The sequence below is a fragment of the Pipistrellus kuhlii genome, unplaced genomic scaffold (genome assembly GCF_014108245.1).
Source record: "Pipistrellus kuhlii isolate mPipKuh1 unplaced genomic scaffold, mPipKuh1.p scaffold_m20_p_2, whole genome shotgun sequence".
NCBI lineage: Eukaryota > Metazoa > Chordata > Mammalia > Chiroptera > Vespertilionidae > Pipistrellus > Pipistrellus kuhlii.
The window spans coordinates 78,973,747-78,990,990 of NW_023425515.1; the positions used below are offsets into that span (position 1 = coordinate 78,973,747).

General features: G+C 39.2%; 1 protein-coding gene across 9 annotated transcripts in view; it reads left to right on the forward strand.

The window, feature by feature from the left end:
* The first annotated feature begins 554 nt into the window (after positions 1-554).
* VGLL3 (vestigial like family member 3) overlaps positions 555-17,244 on the forward strand; it is a 47,122-nt gene continuing 30,432 nt past the window's right edge. The window contains exons 1-3 of one of the 9 annotated variants that reach the window (XM_045584057.1): positions 555-1,360; positions 3,152-3,225; positions 14,030-14,159. In XM_045584057.1, the coding sequence (XP_045440013.1) occupies positions 599-1,360; positions 3,152-3,225; positions 14,030-14,039 (846 nt within the window). In that variant the 5' untranslated portion in view covers positions 555-598 and the 3' untranslated portion in view covers positions 14,040-14,159. Of the gene's footprint in view, positions 1,361-1,535; positions 1,675-2,690; positions 2,984-3,149; positions 3,226-14,029; positions 14,316-17,244 lie in introns of those variants that run through there. The other 8 variants (XM_045584059.1, XM_045584060.1, XM_045584056.1 and 5 more) reach the window with 8 other exon arrangements.

Below are 17,244 nucleotides of genomic sequence, written 5' to 3' on the forward strand. Positions count from 1 at the left end.
CCTATGGATGGGGGCTTGGGGGGGGGGCGTAGGGCGGGGGCCGGGATCTTTCTGTTAAAGTTCAGGGGTAGAGTTTACTTATTTATAAAGTAAATAATTATTTTCTGCTTTATCTGATTGTATAGCAATTTCTACAACAGATTTTCTTTTTCCTTTTAGGGAAGGCTGTAAGTCACTCGCCCATAGATAAACCCTTTAAGAGTAGCTGAATGAGTAACATAGATTGTTACTCCACATTGCTCTATGGAAACCAGGCTGGACAAGCCAGAAAGGGTTGCCATCCGCCAAGAATGGCATACCACCAAGGTGCAAACGTAGAGCGGAGATTGCTTGTTGAGCACTGTGTTTCATTCCTGGCATGCGCGCACTTGTAATAAAGTTAACTTTCACTTATGGTTATAGTGAATGGAGGGGATATCCCGGTTTCCTTTGAGCCCGCTCTGCTTTTCCTCTGCGCTCTCAGCTTCCCTCAGGCCCTGGCCTCTCCCTCTGGCTCCAGGAGAAAGCTCCTTGGGGAGGGCAGACCTCGCCGGCAGCCAGGTGGCTGGGACGGAGACGGGGTGGGAACCGCGGAGCTCCGAGGGCGCGGAGCCTCTGCATGCCATTCCCCTCCCACCCCGTCCCGGGGCCCGGAGGCGGAGAGGCTGCAAACTCCGCTCCAATCCGCAGCCGGCCCTTCCGAGGTCCCCCCGCCAGTGACCCGCCCGCGGACAGAGTTGGAGGAACTTTTCAGGCGCTCAGCGCCCCAGTCCAGGGAGGACGAGCGCTCCCCCCGCCCCAGCACCCCCACTCTCTCCACCCCTGCCCCCCAGCCCGGAGGGCAGGGACAGGGCAGCCGGCCCCCGCACATCGCGTGTCTGCAAACCGGAGCCGCGCCGCCCGGGCTAAGGGCTGCAGCGGGCGCTGCCTGGGAGCCGCTGCCCTCCCGGACCCGCGCTGCCATGCCCCCGCTGGGTGCCCGGGCCGCTGTGTGAGCGCGGGCGAGGGGACCTGCGCGGGGGCTGAAGATGAAGGTGCCCGCGCACGGGCTCCCGCTCACCGCCCAGCCCTGCCCAGCCCGCGCCCCGCACGGAGCCCTCGGCCGCGGGGGACCCGCCTGCGCCGCCGCCGCAGCAGCAGCTGCAGCTGGAGCAGCGACAGAGGCGGCGGCGGCTGCGCCCGCGGAGCGAGCGCCCCGATCGGCGGCGGCGGTGGCGGCGGCGGCAGCTCAGGGACCGCCGCTGCCCCGGCTGCCATGAGTTGTGCGGAGGTGATGTATCACCCCCAGCCGTATGGAGCGCCCCAGTGTCTGCCCAACCCAGTGGCAGCCGCAACCTGCCCCACAGCCTGCTACCACCCGTCGCCCCAACCTGGCCAGCAGGTGAGTCATGGGCCAGGCAGCCGGCCGGGGGCGGGGCGGGGGCCGGGGGCGCCCGGAGCGTGGGGCCCGTGGCGCGGAGGATGCTCCGGGACCGACGGGAGCGCCCGGGGCAGACATGGCTCGGGAGGGAGGAGGCGAGGCTGCGGACGGGGAGCGCGGCGGGGCGGGCGGGCGGCGGGGCTGGGAGGGAGGCTCTACCTGGCCGGGGGCTCCGGGAGTGTGGTCGCCGGCACTCAGAGGCGCCCCTCCTAGCCAGCCTAGCGCCTAGGGCTCAGTTCTCTGGAGCTCACCAAAGGCATCTGTCCTAGGAGTATGTGAGTAAACTTCCCTTCAACCAAATATTTTGTTTCTTTTGGAAAGGTGGAGGAGTGTTTCAGGGTTTTCTTGATTGAGGGGATGAAATGTGTCCCTGACTTAGGGGACTTGCCTTACCTGGACCGGGAGCTCAGGGAATGGGGGTTTTTAAGGTAGAAAACGGTAATGTCTATCAAACGCTACCATAACTTCTTTGCAGAGTGTGTCTTCTTATGACTACCACTATAGGGGACAGGGATTAATCCCCAAGTTCCTCATTCACTTTTTTTTTTTTTTTATAAGATTAAATTTATTTGGGCAACTATGATTTCTTAAAGTTAAATGTCTCAGCTGTACAATTCTTTGATACATCCTCTGTATATTGCTTTGTGTGCTCACCACCCAAGGCTAGTCTCTTGTCACCATATAGTCTACCCCTGTGCCCTCACCCCACCCGCATTCATCCTGCATTCCACCAAAGGATTGAGGTGTTAGAGTTCAGCCTGTTGGAAGTAGTGTGTGTGTGTGTGTGTGTGTGTGTGTGTGTGTGTGTGTGTGTGTCCTCTTCTGGCCAAGAGGTGGCCTTGGATCAGGGTTCTCTCCCATGTCAAGAGTGACTGAGAATGCTGTTAATGAAAGGGATTCAGGACCCAGGGAGATGATATAGTTCTTCAGAAGAGAGAGTCCGATTCTGGGGAAGTTGGCACTCAGTACCCCTGGCTACTTCTCTCCGGACACCAGCACAGTGTGCCAAGGCTTAGTTAGTGCTGCGCAGGACACATGTGAGTGCTGGCTCCCGGTTATACCAAAGCAGGGTCCTCAGACCCTAGGGATTAGAGTGGGTTGATTTGGTGAGACTTAAAAAACACACTTATGAGGGAACTAGAAAAGGTTAGAAAATTATAATCTACTGAATTTACTGATCTGTTTTAAGTTTTTCTAGAACTATGTTTTATGGTAGTCTTAAAATGTTGGCTCCTTAGTTAATCTGGCCTTTTAATTTCTATATTTTTCTTTTCCTCTGTCTCTTTGCTAGATTTGTGGTGCTACTCTTTGGGAAGAAATCATAACTTCTGTTTAGAATTAAGGGACTGTGAAATTCATCTGACTCGGAAAGGGTGCATGCCTCAGATTTTTCTGCCACACAGTGAGGTTAGCAAGGACCGACTAAGACCAACAAGGAAGGAACACCGTTTTCTTGTTATCATTTTTATTATTTAATATGCAGCAAGTTCAGCATCTCAGAAAAGATTACTTTTAGGGAGGAGGATGGGAAAACATTTTGTAATTTGTGGTCAAGGGTGACAGAGTGAAACATTTTGGTTATGCTGTTTGTCTTTTTTTGGCTTTAAATATAAAATATATAAATAATGAAGAAAACTATTTAGAACAAGTTAGGGAGTGAGGCAAAGAGGTGCTGGGTATCAGTTTCTGTGTTTAATAAACACTGTCCCAGTTGACACACCCTTTCCTCCTCTCCTTGCTTCCATCGCAGAGACAGTAGAGGCCCTCAATTATCAGTTGGAATGTGGATGTGCAACAGACTCAAACTTTACTGAACATTCAGCAAGGTATTTTTCCTCCTAAAAAATACCTTAAGCTAGTAGATGTGGATAAGGTTTTATTTTCTAGAGTTGTGAAAATAATTCCATTAAAATATGAAGGATCTGTGACCGGTGTTAGAACTATAATACTTCTTTGGGCTAGAGTATAAAATTTAATATCAGAAACATTATAAATTACAAGCCACAGCATTTAGCTTTCAGTAAAAAACAACTCCAGTCCTTTACCTAACATTTGCAATAGCCCTTAGACTCCATCCCAAAATCTCATTCTTTTGCTAAGACCATCAATAAACGGAAGAATGAGCTCTCTCCGTTGCCTGACTTGTCAACATTGGCAAGAGGCACATGTTAGTAAATAATGGACATCTTCTCTGTACCTTGGAATTCTGTAGATTTTGTTTGAATAGATGTGTGGTGGAGTTGACCTAAATAAGTTAGTTGAGAGATGTGCTTGCAAATTTGTATGTTGCTTTTACCAAAATGGTTTGTTCAAGATTATTTTATTTTATTTTATTTTTAGTCAAGTAAAGAAACTATTTGCCTATAATTGGCTAACAAATGAAAAAGAGACTTGCTAGTATAACGATTGTTCCTTTACTGTCAGGAGTTTATTTTGATGACCTATATTTTCTATTGGAAAAAAAGACCAAACCAGGAAATTCTTATCAGGCTGACAGCGTTTTTTAGACTGTGTGGTGCGTGGGTGAAGTGGGACTGATACTGACTTGGCCCTAATGTAGTCATCTGAGAATACATATTTTGGTTGTTTTTGCATTCCATAAGGTTTTATCATTATTATCCATGAAGATCATTTTCTCTGAACATGGGAAGTGACCCCTAATAACATCTTGCCTGAGAGACAAAAATAAGGGCTACATCTTCTACCACATTTAAACATTTGATTTGTTGAGGAGAAAAAAAAGAGGGTAAAAGCAGGAAAAAAATGATAAAATTATTAATAAAGTGTAACGGTTATTAATAGAATGTTAGAAAACACAGTACTAAAGTTTTATATGACTTCTGTATTCAATTGTAGTAGTGTATCTTTGAACTGATTTTTTTCTCAAACCTATATAGCTCTGAAGTTCTTGTAAATTGTTGTATACTTTAAAATGGTTCATTATGATGGATTTTTAAACATAGGTATATTTGTCCTCTTAATCTATGATCATATAGTTTAAAAAATTTTTGGAACACTAGAACTTCATACTCCAGATATGTGTAGTTTTCAAGTTTTTCCTCACAGCACAAATATGCACTTACATTTTTAAGCTAAGGTTTTTATTGAACATATGTGTTGTAGGTGAGTAATAGGTTAGTACTTTAAAGCCATAGATAACTGCAATGTGTTACCTAGGTATACAGTAGATTAAATGAATCCAAGTAATATGCAAATATGTCTGGGTTAATTTTGTAGGCCCTAGTGTTAATTCCCAGGAATTGCATGGCTATGCATGAATCTTGCAGTGTTCTCTGTAGAGTCAGGATTTGCCAAGGGATGCTAAACTCCCTGGCCCACCATCTCATTGTAGCCTTACTACATCAGCCCCTGACATCTCATGAGAACTCGTCTTCCAGCACATGCTCTGAAGGCATGATGACACTGCAGAACGTGTGTAGAGAGGAATGCACTTGTATTCTAACAGTGACAGTAGGAACCAAGAAAAAAATTCAAAATATGTGTCAGGAAACATTGAGGGAAATGATTCTCTTCATACCCAGTGGATTTCTCATCTTAAGTGCAGACAGTCCGTTGTTCTCTGACCCCGCCCTGCCCTCTATAATAATAATGTTAATCTCAGGAAGATGCTTAAAGCAAAACTTTTAGAATTGTATAGTTTGTCGATGGGGTAGTGAAAGCTGAGAACAATAGCTAGTTTTCTAATTGGACGTAGGACTTTTTAACAATCATACTTTGGGCTTCAAGTAAGTGCACGTTTACGCTGTCCTCTTCAAAGATGACAGTCGCTGATTGCATCTTTCACTTGAAAGAATTCAATGCCCTTAGGGGACATAACTCCAGTTATAAATTTGTAAAAGTTTAAACTCTTTCTGGATTCTGCTACCTCGGTTAGGTCATAAAACCTCTCTGAGATTCTGTTTGTCAGAGGAAAAAACTGGAAAAACATGCCTCAGGACCTCCGCTTACAAACAGGAACATGGATAGTCTTAGGACTCCGATGCCTGGCCAAATATCTCAAAGCTAATTGGTGACCAAATTAGAACCTTCAGAATCCCTTGCTCCCCAATGTAGCATCTTTCTACCATGCCATGCAGAATCCCAAGATAAATATATATTTTTTTGTTATTGCACAATAAGCTTATTCTTGTCTTTCACACTCCAAATCAACTTCTTGATAAAGAAGATTAATATGCAGTAGATTCTTTGGCCTTGGAACTTGAAATTCTTTCCAAGTCCTTGGTAGTGTACTTTTTTAGTTTAGGCATTCCAAAGTCCTTTTGCAAGCATTTGTATTATGCTAATGACTTTTGCTATCCATGTTGCATCCTTTGTTGATGAAGTAGGCTATCCACTTAGCAAATGAACATTTATTTATTTAAAACAGTATGCGAGAAGTGGTATTAACAGTCAGCTTTAAGTGCCTCATATTTCATTGCTATTCTAACATAAGTTTAGATTCATGAAGAAGAAAGAATACAATTATATCTTAGGTAGTTTCAATACACAGTCCACTTATTTATGGTGCAGGACCTAATTTTTTTGCAACTGTAAACAAGGACTTAAGTGGGTTTATAAGAATTCATCCAGGACTTTCTTTGAGAAAAAACAGCCCTTATAATTCCACACCACACAAATTTACTTGACTGCAGAGACTTAGGCGCTTAATGTACCTCACAGTTTTATGCTTCCAATAACTTTGCAGCCAGAAAATTCAAAGCTAGGAATGAAAATTAAACTTTAAAATAACTATCTGAACTGTTGTCTCCGGCAGTCAACCAGAATGAAGATGACAAGAATGATAGTAAAGGCAGGCTTGAAATCTATAAAATCATTCTGAGTGATGGAAACCAAATTTCAGGACAAGGTAACACTCTTTGAAAATTTGAGGGTTTTTTTTTTTGATAAATGCAAGGAAGCCCCACTTCACCAAGCACATACTAAGTCTCATAATGTTGGGGATGGCAGGGGTATGCCCCATACCAAAAGAAATGAGAGTGTTCAGAACCAACCTGTCCACTGACTTGTTGGGCTATTACAGAAAAGATACTGAGCTTAACCCAATAGGCAGTATGCATATTTCTGTCTTATGTTTCTCTGCAAAGGGAATTTTCCGTGAGACTAAAAATATTATACTCAGAATGCTTAAGACAGATCCTAAAACAAATTTGTGATTTAGATGACTATCATTCTAAAACTTGGGTGCTTAACCTGGATAAAATTCCCACAGATCCTGTTTCCAGTTATTGTAAAAAATGAAACACAAAAACCCAGTCTGGCTGGTCTGCCTCAGCTATCTATTGGTTGAGCACACCAATGAACCAAGAGGGTGCTGATTTGATTCCCGGGCAGGGCACATGCCTGGTTTGCAGGCATAATCCCCAGGAGGGGATGTGCAGGAGGCAGCCAGTCAATGATGGTTCTTTCTCATTGATGTTTCTATCCATTCCTCTCCCTTCCTTTTCCTCTCTCTAAAAAAATAATAAATCATAACTAATACATCTAGTAATGGAAAATAACTTAAGATATTATTTTCAGAAAAATATTGTCTTATAACCCAGCGATTCCACTTCTGGGAATATATCCAAAGAAACCCAAAATACTAATTTGAAAGAATATATGCATCTTTATGCTCATTAGAGTGTTATTTACATAGCCAAGATTTGGAAGCAGCTCAGTTTCCCACCAGTTGATGAGTAGATTAAAAAGCCATGGTACATTTATACAATAGAATACTACTTGGCCATAAAAAAGAAGGATAATCTTACCTTTTATGACAGCATGGATGGACCTAGAGGGTTTTATGCTAAGTGCAAGTACCATATGATTTCATTTATATGTGGAATCTAAGGGATAAAATAAACAACAACAAAGAATAGACATAGACTCAAAGATACAGAGACTGGATTGACAGTTTTCAGAGGGAAAGGGGTTGGGGGGCTGGGTCAAAAAGGTGAAGGGATTAAGCAGTACAAATTAGTAGTTGCAGAATAGCCACAGAAATGTGGATTGCAGCATGAAGAATATAGTCAATAATGTTGAAATAACTGGGTATAGGGCCAGGTAGGTGCTTGGGGCAGCAGGGGGACCGATCTTAGAGTACATAGTTTTCTGAAACTGGTGTGGAATGGTATTGAATGTAAACTATGGTTGGAAAATAACAAATATTACTTTAAAGAGAAAAGAGAAACAAACAAAGCTCTCTGATACTTGAATACGAGTCTCTGGCAAATACAAGCAAAGGAAATACTTGGGGAGGGGCAGACCTGTGCCTTGAATCTTTCAAAACACATTTCCTTAAGCAGCTGATTTTCTGCTTTAACTATTCATTTAGGAAGACCCTAAGAGTGCCTTGAACCATTGGACCCAAACATCTGCTGCTAGAAACAAGTCATTAATGCCATATTTATAGATAGTTCAGTGGATACCAGATTTATGCCAGTAATTTACAAGTGTGGTCTTAACTGGGATAACTGAACTATTTTTCACTTATTTCTTATTTTAATATAGGAAAAAGAGAATGACCTAAAGTAAACAGGTGTCTTTAGTGCTCTTAAAAGTATATTATTTTAGTATTCCAAAACACTTGTCCATGTGGGATTTAGTCTGGGGCCTCAAAAGATGCAGTATTTCTTGTTACTGTGAAGACAGATAAAAGAAGTACCGAAACTAATTCCTGGGAATCAGGCTAGATGACCCATGTCTGGAAATGAATTAGTCTTCAATGGTCTGTAGGGTGTTTTTGGCTAGTGTCCTGCAAAATCAGATGAGACAGCCAATGGAAGAAACAAATGAAGTGTGAATTTTTCTAGAGCTCCAGCATGTTGCTTATTAGGATATAGAATTGGACCAGACCTATAATATAATCAAGTCAAAATTCCTCATTTTCAGAAGAGGAAGTTGAGGGCCAGAGGGTTACCCAGACTCATGGACAAGTTTTGGTTAAATCCTTTCTCCTATTGCAGTCCTTCCTATTGTGTTCCCTTCCCATCTAGCTTTCCTTAGAAACAAGAAAACAATTAGTAACTTCCCTAACATTACCTGATTATTTTTCTTATTTTAAAATTTTTGAGCATTAGCTTCTTGAAGAAGTATAAACAATTAGCCAATAGATAAACCACAAGATTTCCTTTACTTTTTATTGCCCTTACAATGCTTTCCCAACTACAAGTTTAGAGGTAGGCTATGACTGTGATCTTTGTGGCTCCAAGTCTATGCATAATTACTGACACAAAATAGAAATTAATAGACAATTCAATGAATAACAGATACATCTTTAAAAACTGAAATCATGCCCTGAAGTCTTGTAATAGGTTTATGCAAATATACCAGAAATTTATACATCGGAACTAGTGTTTCATTCATAGCAGTCAGTTTGAGAGAGAACACATACTTTTATTTCATGATTGTTGCTTAGACAATTTTGGGAATGAAACTTTTGAAATTCTCTCTAAGCCTGTGGCATATTTTTTTGAACATCCTCAAAACTTGAAAATGTTCATCCTTGGAGGAGATGGGCTTGAAAAGAAAAAGGGTTTGATTTTTTTTCATGACCAGAATCATTGAAAATAGCTGATCATGTTAATATTATTTTTGGTTTGCTTCTTAAAACTGTTAAGAACAAAACAAATTAAAAATAGCAAACAAATCTCAAGGTGTGACTGGGCTTCACAAACTGACTCAGCTCACTGTTCCCAAAAAGATTTCCAGAAAAATGGTAAGCAATTGCATTATGTATCTGACTGGTCAAGGGGACAATACATGTTTAGATACAGAAGTTCAGTTTTACCAATATACATAAATGAAGAATACTGCATTTCTTAATAGTCATACTTCCGATATATGTTTACTAATTGTATTAATGTTATAGATAACTTTAGACTCCCCTTACTTAGCATGTGATGCCATGCTGACTCTGGGCATCTGCCTATTCAATTAAAATAAATATCCTATAAAGACGCCATCTGTTTTCTCTGTACATGCTTGTAGGTAGCTAGTTAGAAGTAGGTTCTAGTTCTAATGCTGCTATTAGTAGTTAGATGACCCTAGCCAAATAATTCAGTTTTTGCATATGTAAATTGTGAATAATTATTAAAAATGTAGTTGAGAGAGTTAATAAAAAATAGGAAATGTGTGGCATATCTTCTTTCTCCTGTTCGCCCTCCCATAACCTGATTTCTCCTCTTCCAAATAGGCTAAGGATCAAAATTTCATGTCTGTCTGGGTTATTTTTTAAATCTGTTATTCAAATGAATTCAGAAAAAATATGATCAAAGAGCAATGTGCTATTTCTATAGACTTTACAATTTTGAAATAGTTACTTCTGGCTAGTATTATAGTAAAGCATATTTTGGACATACAATTGTTGCATTTAGAGAAGATAGTCGAAAGAGAAAAAAAAAAAAAAGAAAGAAGCAAAAAGCTGTTTCAAAATATCCAATGATTCATTAAAATACTTTTGTTTCCTTAGGAAAAAAGTTTCCACATATGCACAGTAATCATTTGGCTTTTCTTAGGCTTAAGCCTTGGGGAGTTAGTGGTATTTGGCTCCTGACATGGAAGTCTTTCTCTTGTCAGACAAACCCTTTTCCCTGCACATTCCTGTGCAAGTTTGTTCTGTTGCGCCTGATGGCAGGCTGCGAGGTGGCTGGGTAGGGTTTGCACTGGCCAGCGGCCTTCCGCACACCCCTCGCTCCTTTAACCTCTTCCTGAGGCGGTCCGAGCTCTGTGGCTAATCACTTGTTCATTGTTTCTCTTTACTTGAATATCATTTACCTGGACAAAAGCCGTTACTATGAAATGGAAACGGACCAGTTAATGTGTATTAAATAAATCAACTTGTAGTTTTTGAGGTCCCTTTGGATGGGTTCTTTATTTTTGCTAATGACTCTTCAGGGTTTCATAAGAAAAGCAAGAACATTTCTGAGAGATTTGACTCTTTTTTAGGGAATGAGTGTGCATTTTGAGAAAAAATATGAACTAGATTGCTTTTCAATGTTGTTTCAAGAAATTTAGGTTTTGATGATTTGAGATTTATTCTCAACATTTTGAACTTCCTATATTCTCAAGAAAGAAGGTAACACTAAGGAAGTTTCATTCCAGGGAACAAACACCAAGGTGATACAGAAAAGTGCACACGAGTAACATAGTTTTTAAAAAGGGCAAAACATTGGTTTACTGTCTAACTTAGACTCTAAAGCACAGGTCATGGAAAGTAGCTGAGACTGGAGTCCATAGAGAAGAATATTAGGATGCTGTGAATGTCAGCATATTGATGAATTGCTGTTTACATTCTGTGTTCTATTTTCTTCATGCTCAGACTCAGTGTTTGAAAATGTATGCAAATTAAATGTTAGCATTTTAGGTAGCTATTAAGGCCATTTGGCTACTTTAGAATTTTCCCTTTAAACATTGATGTTGGTGGTAAGGCTATAAGTGTGTGTGTGTGTGTGTGTGTGTGTGTGTGTGTGTGTGTGTGTGTTGTAAATGTAAATGTTTAAATTGATTCACTCTAATTTGTGAAAAATTGCCCCAACTTAATCTGATAATATATAGAGGGAATGAATGATAGATATGCCTTTTTTACTCCTCATTGGTAAATATGTCATAGGCTCCATTTTCATTTTATTTCTTTGATAGTCTCCAGCCAAATTTATTTAATTAGTAGACCTGCCTTAAAGAGTTGTGAGAACAATGACATAAAAAAAGAAGTATATTTTATAATAGTTCCAAACATTTTTATTTACATAGAAGGTCAATATAGACAGTTTAGTAGAATCACATGTGTTTGCATATCAAAAGAAATACTATATTAATATATATTCACATGAATGCTTATGTGCATAGGCAGACATATTACATTTATATGCTATATAAAGAATATAGGGAATCAATGTGTCCATCGACAAAAGAATTATTTTTAGAAAATAGATTAATAAAAGGCATTATGATACAATAGCAGTTGTGCTCCATTTCCCCATTTTATATTGAAAAGTGTGTAATATTTAGATTTATTTTTTTTGTATCAAGCCATTCAACAATGGTTTAAAAAGAAAAACAAAATTAGTTTGCAATGATCAAATTCTATCATCTTAAATAAATAGTAAATGCATACACAAATTCAACTACTATCAATTAAAAATTAAAAAAATATATTATTGGTATAGGTCATAATACTCCACTACATTTATATCAGGATTTGCAGCTTAAAATATAAAAATTTAGTTTTATTTCATTTCATAATTGATTGCTAATTGAGATAAAATAACTCATCGCCTTCTTTGTGAACACAGTCAGGATTACATTGAAAACAAATGAAACAATAGCTGTGAAACTCAATTCTCACAAACTAATGCTGAATTAGACATTAACAGAAAATTAAAATCAGTTTCATAGATAGTAATGAACTCTTGTGGACAGTGGAGCTACTCTGTAGATTAGTTTTAATTTCCTTCCCATATAAAAACTGCTTCTTTCTAATATGCCAGAGTATTAAGCAAAGAGAGTGTGCATATGCTTAACATGGTATGACTTCAAGTAAATTCCCATGTCCCCAGAGAAACAGGACTGTTTTTAAACTAACAAATCATAATATTCATTTACTTTTATAACAGAATTTAAAGTTAGGAGTAACTTTAGAGGTCATTTAGATCAATCCTCTCATTTAAAAATTTTTACTTATTGATTGATTTTAGAGAGAGAAGAGAGAGAAAGATCAATTTATTGTTCCACCTACTTCTGCATTCATTGGTTGCTTCTTACATGCTCCCTGACAGAGGACTGAACCTGTAACCTTGGCAGTCCTTGGCATAGTGGATCATCAGTTCCCTCATTTTATATATAACTAATGCTACCATGGTGTTTTTACTAATGAAATTAACTATAAATATGTTCAAATTTGTGCAAAGAGACTATAAGAAATATAACCACTCAATTGTTAAAACCATCTATTCACCATCAAACATACACACTCACAGGAATGAATTATCTATTTGTGAATAGATAATCAAAGTGCTAATTACATTGATACACATTTTAAACAAAAAAGTCAATACAAATATTTATAAATAGCGGCCCCAAAATAAAATGCAATTGCTCATAATATACCTGAACATTTCAGGACTCACCTCACACAAGAACGACATAGTCACTGCTAGGGGAAAGAGTTTAGTTTATTGAATGAAACATTTATAATTTGTGGCTACAGGTTTTGAAGCTTAGAAACATAAGAGTTGGAGTTATGTATTTTGATAACATTTGCAAAATTATGTGATTACTGAGTATTCTATAATGATTCGTTTTTTTCTACTCATTCATTTTCCAGCATGCATTTTTCCTCTGAAATTAAAAACATGATATGACAAAGGATTAAGTTTTACAGGTATATAGATAATAGAATGTTCATTCTGTCTTTAGGATAATGAATTTTATAATCTCCAGCATTATCCTTATATCTAGTTAACATTAAAGTTATTGATAATAAAAGTAATGTGTGTTTGATGATAAATATTTGGAAATACTAAAAAGCAAGAATAAGAAAATAACAACAAAAACTTACCAGACAGAAAAACAATATAAAATACACTTTGGCAATTTTTATTTCCACAGTAGCTACTCCTCCCCTGCTCTTCTCCATCACATACATGTACACATATATGTAAACCTGCATATTTTTATTACACATTCTGACTCCACCACTTACATGCTGTGTGAACTTTGGCAGTTTCTTCACTTATCTGTGCCTTTGTTTCTTCATGTTCAAAATATAGAGGATAACAATAACTGCATTATAGAATCGTAATAATCTGTGGGGCAATTAATAAGTATAAAGTTTTGTAAGTGTCTGGCATAATGTATTAACTATTAATATCACTATTCCCATATGTTTAAAAATGTTTTTAAAATCATCTAAATGTTCTCATTTTTATTTGAAAGACACACTAGCCATGGCTAGATTCTTGTTTTATTTTCTGTAAGCCACAACAATACCCCTTTTCTTTATGATAATAGTGGTAAGTGGAACATCTGAAAAATATGTTCCATGCAAAATGGATCTTCACACAGACTTAGTTTGTCATTTTAGTTTGATTTTTGAGAAATGAGTTAGGCACACCTGCCAAATCCTTTTATAAGATGCTACATTCCTGTTTTTATTTTAGTTTATTTCGTTTATGGAACGCACTTTTCTCCTCCACCCTACCCTCAAATAATTAGGCCTCCATCCCCCATTTCTCCATGTCTCAAACTATAGAGTTGCCATATGTTAAATGTTTAAAATAAAAAGTGGAAGAAAAGTGGGGAAGAAATCTGTCTTTTTTTGGTCTGTTTGGTTTTTTGCAAAGTCATCCTTCTTTTGGTATATCTAGATTAACAAAAATCTTTCACACTCTGGAAATATACAATTTGATAAAGGTCTTTAATTTTTCTTCTAAATTTGACATAAATATATATTTTTTGAGGGTGGGAAGGAGAAGGCTGGTTTGGGGAAGGGAAAGGTGGGGTAAAGCAGAAGAAGAATCAGCTTAAGAACATATGTTATTATATATATCATATATTTAAATTGAAAAGTTAAATAGTTAATGCTTTTTTACAAACTGTCTTTGATACTGTGTTTTGTTTATTCCATCCCAGAAAAAGTTAGCGGTATACAGCAAGATGCAGGACTCTCTGGAAGTCACCCTTCCCAGCAAACAAGAGGAGGAGGAGGAGGAGGAGGATGAGGAGGAGGAGGAGGAGAAAGACCAGCCTGCCGAGATGGAGTACCTTAACTCTCGCTGTGTCCTTTTCACTTATTTCCAGGGAGACATTGGGTCAGTAGTGGATGAACACTTCTCAAGAGCTTTGGGCCAAGCCAGCACCCTCCATCCAGAATCTGCCATTACAAAAAGCAAGATGGGGCTAACCCCCCTATGGCGAGGTAAGAATTCAAAAGCAGATGCTCTCCAGGGCCCTGTCTCTGTTTCGCAACTGCCTGTACCAGTTTCCAGCTGGAGAGTTGCCCCTGAAGGACGGATATCCACTTGCTTTTTAATTTTTAAGGACAGCAAGGAATTTCTTTCAGACAAACAGCTGGATCAGTTTTGTCACATGTGGAATGCAGGGTTGGAAAAGATGCAGTCACACCCCTTAAATTCCTCATGGAAAGTAGTGATGCAACCAGCCGGAGTTTATAGTGGCCAGATCTAGCTGCAAGGCACCATTCCTCAAGCCCCCATGGCCCAATTTGGATGTCTAAATAACAGGCGTGCCTGGATCAGCTTTTAAAAATTAGCTCTCGCTCATTCCACTAGGTGCTACGTGGTGACATAGCAGAGATCGGAGTCTGGCCCGGGAATACCAGCTTTGAAAGCCATCTCTGTTCTCTCGATAGCTTTCCCTGTCCTACTTTGCTGTGTATTAACTCTTTGTCCTGTACAATCCAGACACTACTGACTATATGTACAGGGTTGGACCTCGGTGAAGTAAAACAGTAGACTGGGCATTCTCTTCTTTATTCCTATCTATGTAGAGGTCACAGAGTTTGTTTGAATCTGGTTGTTAGCTCACTGAAAATTGTTGGATGACATGATAATTACAAGGCTAGAGAAAGCACACACACACACACATCATTCCAATGGTAGTTTTAGAGAAATGTGTTATGGACTTCTTTTCTGAACTCACTAGGTTGTTTGAAGCATTTAGGCAAATGGTTCGCAGAGGGTGGTTTCCAGAAGGAGGAACATGGGTCTCACATGGGAGCTTGTTGGAAAAGCAGGTTCCTGGACAACACTCCACACTTTTGGAGCCAGAAACTCAGGGGTAGTTTGTGTTTTGGCCAGGGCCTCCCAGTAATTCAGATGCAGGCTCTTATTTGATAACCATTTATCTGGGGCTGTTATCAACACAGATTTCAGGCCACCTAACTCAGTCCTACTGAATCGGTGTTTCTAAAGGGAGGCTCTGGGAATCACACTTGAACAAGTGCTGCAGGTGATCCTATGGTGAGGAAAGGCTACCAGTGGTTGGGGGCAGATGAGAGGTGATGAGTGGTCAGTCTCCTCTCAGCATCAGAGGGATGGTTCTGCTCCTTTGTAGGGGAGATTCTACAAATCTTTGAAATTGCTGGGTCTGATCTGTAGATAGGATGGCCCCTCCCTCCCTCTCTCCCTCTCTCTGTTCTTTTCATCCTCCCTCCCTCTCTCCCATCCTCCCTTCCTCCCTCTCTCCCTTCCTTCCAGTAAATAAGAATATTAAGATAAGCAGTGACTATAATGAGAAGGAGGAATACAAACTCAAGTGAGTTGAGCCTTGACAGAGATGGATTGGGAATCATAACTGCTTATTTGATTAATACATATTACAGACTTCCCAAAGGATTGAGAATGTTATGTAACCAACCAATGTCCTATTTGATAGTACATGGTGTATACACTTAATAACTTGGAAAAGGTAAAAATAAAGAAAACTAATGAATCAGCTGACTTTAATAGTTTGTTACATCAATAATAGATCCTATCAAGATATATATATCTTGTTGGAAAAGCAGGTTCCTGGACAACACTCCACACCTTCGGAGCCAGAAACTCAGGGGTAGTTTGTGTTTTGGCCAGGGCCTCCCAGTAATTCAGATGCAGGCTCTTATTTGATAACCATTTATCTGGGGCTGTTATCAACACATATATATATTGTATTTTTTACTGCAGAGTAAAAAATACAATGCCTATTTCTTTTAGAATACTGGCATTGGCAACCCTAGTAATCATTTAACCTGGAATGAAGAAACAAGAGCCCTAATTATAGCTATATGTGAGCGTGATTGTCCATAGTATCACAATTAGAATAGTTTTAAGTGAGGTATTGCATGTATGTAAAAAATCTGCAGTTCAGTGTTTTTTCTATAATATGCATGACTGAATAGAGAAGACATTTGGACAGATATCAAATTTCAGTACAAAGAAGGTAAATAAGGTAATGTTTTAGTAACTATTGTTATAATTTTCTTGGCATTATCTTAAATTTGGCCTTCAAATCTACTTCCTCTTATTCATTGACTTACACCGCACATCTTTCTCAGGGTCCTACTGTGTTCTAGGTAGAAGGACTGTATCAGTGCGCAGGAGAGTCTAAGGCTCTACACTCATGGAGCTTTTTAGAGAAAGAGACAGGTAACAAATGTGCAGTGGAACCAAGGGACCATTCACTTAGGGTAATAATAGTTGTTCTCTCTGAAACCATTATATTTGTGCATAGATCTGAAGGGAGAAAGAGTGCTCTTCAGCACATGAATATCCAGAAGAAGATTATTTGAGGCAGAGAGAACATCCAGTGCAAAGACCCTAAGTAAAGACTGGATTTGGAATGTTTAATGTGAAATAGAAATGCTGGTGGGTGTGGAATGCAATGAAAAGTCAGAGGTAGAAACAAGAATCTTTGGAGTTGTTTAAGTCAGTTTAGTTTACCAGAGCAGCACAGGCAAACACAGTGGGCTCTTCGATTTCCGTTTCTCCATCTCCCATTAATTATTTTCCTTAATACTTGGGATAATGCATTCCTATAAGGAAGATCTGGAATAAATATGAATTGAATGATTAAGGTACTGACTTAGATAAACCAAGTTCATACCATGTATCCCAGATTAGAAAACAAGTGTCCTCAATGGAGAATTTATTAGCAATACCTTGTATAAAATCATTGATTACAGTTTTGTTATTTGTAAAATAAGGGGGTTGAATTAAGTGATCATTGAAATCTTTTCTCTGTAAAGTTCTGTGATTTCAAATATATTGTTTACTTCCCATTTGTAAATAGAACTCTGCCATAGCTGTTTCTAGTTGTGAATCAGCATTTTTAGACAAACCAAACATAAC